This window comes from Tupaia chinensis, unplaced genomic scaffold (assembly GCF_000334495.1).
Source record: "Tupaia chinensis unplaced genomic scaffold, TupChi_1.0 Scaffold148822_1, whole genome shotgun sequence".
In the NCBI taxonomy this organism is placed as follows: domain Eukaryota; kingdom Metazoa; phylum Chordata; class Mammalia; order Scandentia; family Tupaiidae; genus Tupaia; species Tupaia belangeri.
The window spans coordinates 278,956-284,053 of NW_006208669.1; the positions used below are offsets into that span (position 1 = coordinate 278,956).

At 39.0% G+C, this 5,098-nt stretch overlaps 1 protein-coding gene across 1 annotated transcript; it reads right to left on the bottom strand.

Annotated features, from left to right (window-relative positions):
* Window positions 1–623: 623 nt before the first annotated feature.
* Window positions 624–1,508, bottom strand: LOC102470615 (olfactory receptor 7A17-like). The gene has a single exon (XM_014585079.1). The coding sequence runs from the start codon at window positions 1,506–1,508 to the stop codon at window positions 624–626; it is 885 nt and encodes a 294-aa protein (XP_014440565.1).
* Window positions 1,509–5,098: the final 3,590 nt, after the last annotated feature.

Consider the following 5,098-nt stretch of genomic DNA (forward strand, 5'->3'; position numbering starts at 1 on the left):
GAGACATTAGCATTTGACAGAAAGTGGACAAATATGGAAGGTTTAAAGCTAAACAAAGCAAGCCAGACTATGAAAGAGAGACATTCTATGTCCACACTTAATATATACCCAATGTCTGCACTCTATGGAAGAAACTAAAAGATTGAAAATACAAAAACATGAAGAACAATTCTGGATACTAGAGACAGTGTGAGAGGAGGGTGAGAAAAGGTGGAGGGTGAGAAAAGGTGGAGGGTAAGAAAAGGTGGAGGGTGAGAAAAGGTGGAGAATGAGAAGGAGGAAATCAAGAGGAAAGGGAAGGAAACAAAACTTTTAAGGAACATAAAAGTCGAAATTTATCTGTTGATAACAAGTATGGTAGTATCTTTGATTGGGCTAATATACAGTGTATTAATTATGGGTAAATTCATTTGGTATGCTCTAATGATATACAGTGATTAAATGCAAAAAAAATAGAATATTTGAAAAAGAAGAAAATGTTTGAGAACATGATCATTATGCTATGATTAAACAATCATTATATCTTGCTTTGAGGTTTAAGATCCTGCATTCACTGGCTCTCCTTGAAAAATAGTCCTTATAGCTTCACTCCCAAATATCTTTTCAAAACCTTCTTTATGTCTTTATTCCTCAGACTGTAGATGAAGGGGTTCAGCATGGGGGGTGACCACAGTGTACATCACGGAGGCTGCTGCACTTGAGTGTGAGCTGTGGGTACCACTAGCATTAAAATACACACCCAGGCCTGTGCAATAAAATAAGGAGACAACTGAGAGGTGAGAGGCACAGGTGGAAAATGCTTTGTGCTTCCCCTGAGCTGATGAGATTGCACAAATGGAAGAAACTATCTTAGAGTAAGAGTAAATGATCCCAATAAAGGGACCACCAGCCAGCACCCCAGCTGCAAAATACATCACTAAGTCATTAATAAAAGTGTCAGAGCAGGCTAGGTGGATCAGCTGATTAAGTTCACAGAAAAAGTGGGGGATTTCCACGTGTGTAGAGAAGGACAGTCGCAATGTCATTAAAGTATTTGATAGTGAATTCAGGACACTCATGACCCAGGACAACAGAACCAGCAATGCACACAGCCTTGGGTGCATGATGACCGTGTAGTGCAGGGGGTGACAGATGGCCACATACCGGTCATAGGCCATCACAGACAGGAGGAAGTCATCCAGCCCTGCAAAGAATAGGAAAAAGAAGATCTGGGTGATGCAGCCTGCATAGGTGATGACCTTGCTCTGTGTCTGGATGTTCACCAGCAAATTTGGGACGGTGGTGGAGGCGAGACATATGTCAGAAAAGGACAGGATGGAGAGGAAGAAGTACATGGGGGTGTGCAGGTGGGAGTCTGAGATGATGGCCAGGATGACGAACACATTTCCAATCATGGTGATCAGGTACATAGACAGGAAGAACCCAAAGAGGAGAGGTTGCAATTCTGGTTCTTCTGAAAATCCCCCAAGAAGAAATTCTGCAATTTGTGTACCATTTCCTGGTTCCATGTGGTTGAAGTAACTATTAAAAAAAAAAACAGAGAACATGACATATGCATGTATTACTCATAAGTCAGATGCTATCACTTACATTCCAAAGTTAAGATACTAGTTTCTGAGTTTTGTGTATAGATCTACTTTCCTTCAGGTAATTCTTGTGCTATCTTTGATTAGGAATTCCTTCCTGACACTCAAGCTATCCTCAAAAGATCATGTATTCTAGGATCATAAGAAGATATTAATTCAGGCATTTTAGATATGTACATTGAATGTTGACCATGTTCTAGGCACTTTCTAGACAAGTGAACAATACTGAAAGACCAATGGATGGCTAGCCAGTGGAGGGCTAACAGGTGGCATAATGGTTAAGGCAGCTGGGTTTCCACATGGTCAACTGCAGGTCAAATCGTTCAAATCTCAGACCTGGAGGCTTAAAAATCACACTGGTCATGTGTGTATGAGTGCCCAAAATCCCAAGAGGAGGATGGAGGAGAAGAGATTACAATGTGGCCATCCTCCCTGGGGGGTTATTTCTCACTTCCCCACTCTGTCTCTCTTTGTCTCTCTCTGGAGAGTGCACATGCCCTTTGACAAAAACCTTAAAATAATAGCAATTTTTAAAAGATAGACATAAATTTAACTAAAATGTAAAACTTTATGGCCATTAAAAACCTACCAAATGTCAATTTCAAAAATAATAATCAGTTAAAAATAATTTGAAATGCTGATAACTGTATAAAAAATTGGCATAAAATAAACACAGGAAAATTGATATCTTGATCAAATATATATACACTCAAACTCAGTTACAGTTTAAGAAAACCCTATGAATTCCCATTCACAACCATCAGCCCGGTGAGAAGTTTAGAAGCTGTCAAATTGATTTGTATTGGAGTTTTCTTTATTAATTTTAATTTTTTATAAAGCAAAAGTTACAGAATTTAAAAATAATTTTTTCATAACTTATGACTTAAATACAGTAATTATACATATTTATTTGTTATAGTTCTGATTTTTTTTTTTTTGGAGAGATTTTCACTGTAGGGTGCGTGCGCTCGCCAGACAGACAGAGAGAGACATAGAGACAGAAAGCGAGAAATCACCCCCCAGGGGGGATGGTCACGCCGCAATCCCTTCTCCTCCATTCTCCTCTCAGGATCTTGGACATGCACGCACACGCGCCCGGCGTGAGTTTTAAGCCACCGGGTCTGGGACACGAACCGCGGTCGACTACGTGGGAGTCCAGCGACATAGCCATTACACTAACTGCTGGTTCCCAGTCCTGATTTTTAAAACATGTATCTTCCCCTACTGTTTTCTTCTGTGTTGTGGGTTGTGTGGCATTTCCCCACTATTTTTTTTTCTTTATTTTTCTTTTATTTTTTTTATTATCATCATCATAATCTTCTTTATATTACATTGGATTACATATAACTTTACAGTGTATTACATTGTTTTTTCAAAAGGGAATGCCATGCATGTCCGTCAGTACAGAGACATTAATCTCCCCACTTCAACATTTAATATCTTTTCTATGTTTTCCCCAATCATTATTTTTATTATTCTAATTATTTTTTAAAACAGTCAATTGCTATTTCTCATTTTGCTTGTAAAAATACTTTGCCCATCATGAAATACTTCTCAGACCAATCCAGTTGAGAATACTATACATGTCATCATCAACAGTTAATAAGCCCTATCTGTTTCTCACTAACGTCCTGCCTCTTTATTGTTCACTTGCTATCTTTCTCTATTTCATCTGTCAAAATAACTCCATGATTTCAGTCTTTCAGATGTCTATTAGACTCTCTGGTCAACCCTTGACCTGTTATTCTCTTTTTAGTTCTATTATAAATGCATTACCTTTTATCTTTCTTTACTGTCATTTCACTGGACTCTTCCACCTGAACAGGATCTCTAGGAGGAAAGTCTCTGTGTGAAATTATGGCTTCCTTCCTGGAAGGTTGTCAATGGAAACTGAAGCTCTGTCTCCGGAGAAAGCAGCAAGAGTGAAGTATTCGTTCTTGAGACAGACTTAGGATGGTGAAAGGAATAACCCTGTTCTGTCCAGCCCAAATTTGCAAATGCTGAGGGACAGCCTCGGAGGAGATAATTATAGCTCTGTATCTCTGCTCATTAAGCACATTTTCCTCTTACTCCAAACCTTGAGTACATTCCCTGTGAGATATTGCTCTGAGCAGGAAGTTAACTTTTTTCTCCGGCTCTTTGTTCTCAAGAGACAAGTTTAGAAAAAAATCAAGTGAATTCAGTCCTTATTACTCCTTCGACATTAGCTCTCCATTCCAGAAGTCTAAATTTGTAATACTTTATTCAATCCTGAGACAGTTTTCTCCAAATCTAAGACTGAGGAACCCATCTTGACTAGGTTTCTTGAATTTCCAAAGTATTGAGTTGTAATAGGGATGTACCCACTGGTACCTCCAAGAAATTGCTGTCCTTCTCTCCATCAAGAGAAAATAGTGTTCCTTTGATAAAAAAATAATAATAATAATCACAGTTGCAGGACCAGCAAATACACAGTGTTTAAGGCACTGGACTCCCACATGGCTGACTTGTGGATCATATTCAGGACCTGGAGGTTTGAAAATCATATCAGGAACATTGACATGTGTGTTCAAAATCCCGAGAAGAGGATAAAGGAGAAGGGATTGTAGCATGACCATTTCTCCTGGGGGGTGATTTCTCACATCCTCTTTCTCCGTCTCTGTCTCTAGCAAGCACAAACACCCTATGGCAAATTTCTTAAAAAAAATCATAGTTGCTATAGTTTCATGATATTTTTACCCAAACAATTATTACTTTAATGCTTGTATGACAAATGAGCTGTCATGTAGGTTTTATTTTTTCATCACTTACATATTCTTTAGGCAACCATTAAATTATTTTCTCTCACTATGTATCTGTTAGTATATTTAAAAATCTTGGGACCAGCAGTTAGCGTAATGCCTGTGTCGCTGGACTCCCATATAGTCGACCGTGGTTTGCGTCCCGGACCTGGTGGCTTAAAACTCACGCCGGGCGCATGTGCATGTGTGCCCAAGATCCCGAGAGGAGAATGGAGGAGAAGGGATTGTGGCGTAACCATTCGGGGAGGGGGTTGATTTCTCGCTTTCTGTCTCTCTGTCTCTTTCTGTCTGTCTGGCGAGCACACATGCCCTATAGCGAAAACCTCTCCAAAAAAAAGAGAGAAGAAATGGATACTTTAAATAAGAACCAGATGGAACTTCTAGGGTTGAAGAATGTGATACAGGAAATCAAAACCTCCCTTGAAAGTATTAAAAGTAGGTTAGATCAGGCAGAAGATAGAATTTCTAACATAGAAGACAAAACATCTGACCTAGAAAAAAGCATCAAGAAGATTGAGAAAACAACCAAGAAAAATGAGGATAATATATGAGGAATACTGGATATCATCAAGCACCCCAACATCCGGATAATTGCTATCCCAGAAGAGGAAGAAAATAATAAGGGCCTAGATAATTTATTCCATGAAATCCTGGAAGAAAACTTTCCAAACCTAGAAAGACATTCAAATATCCAGACCCAAGAAATACATAGGACCCCGAATAGAATCAACC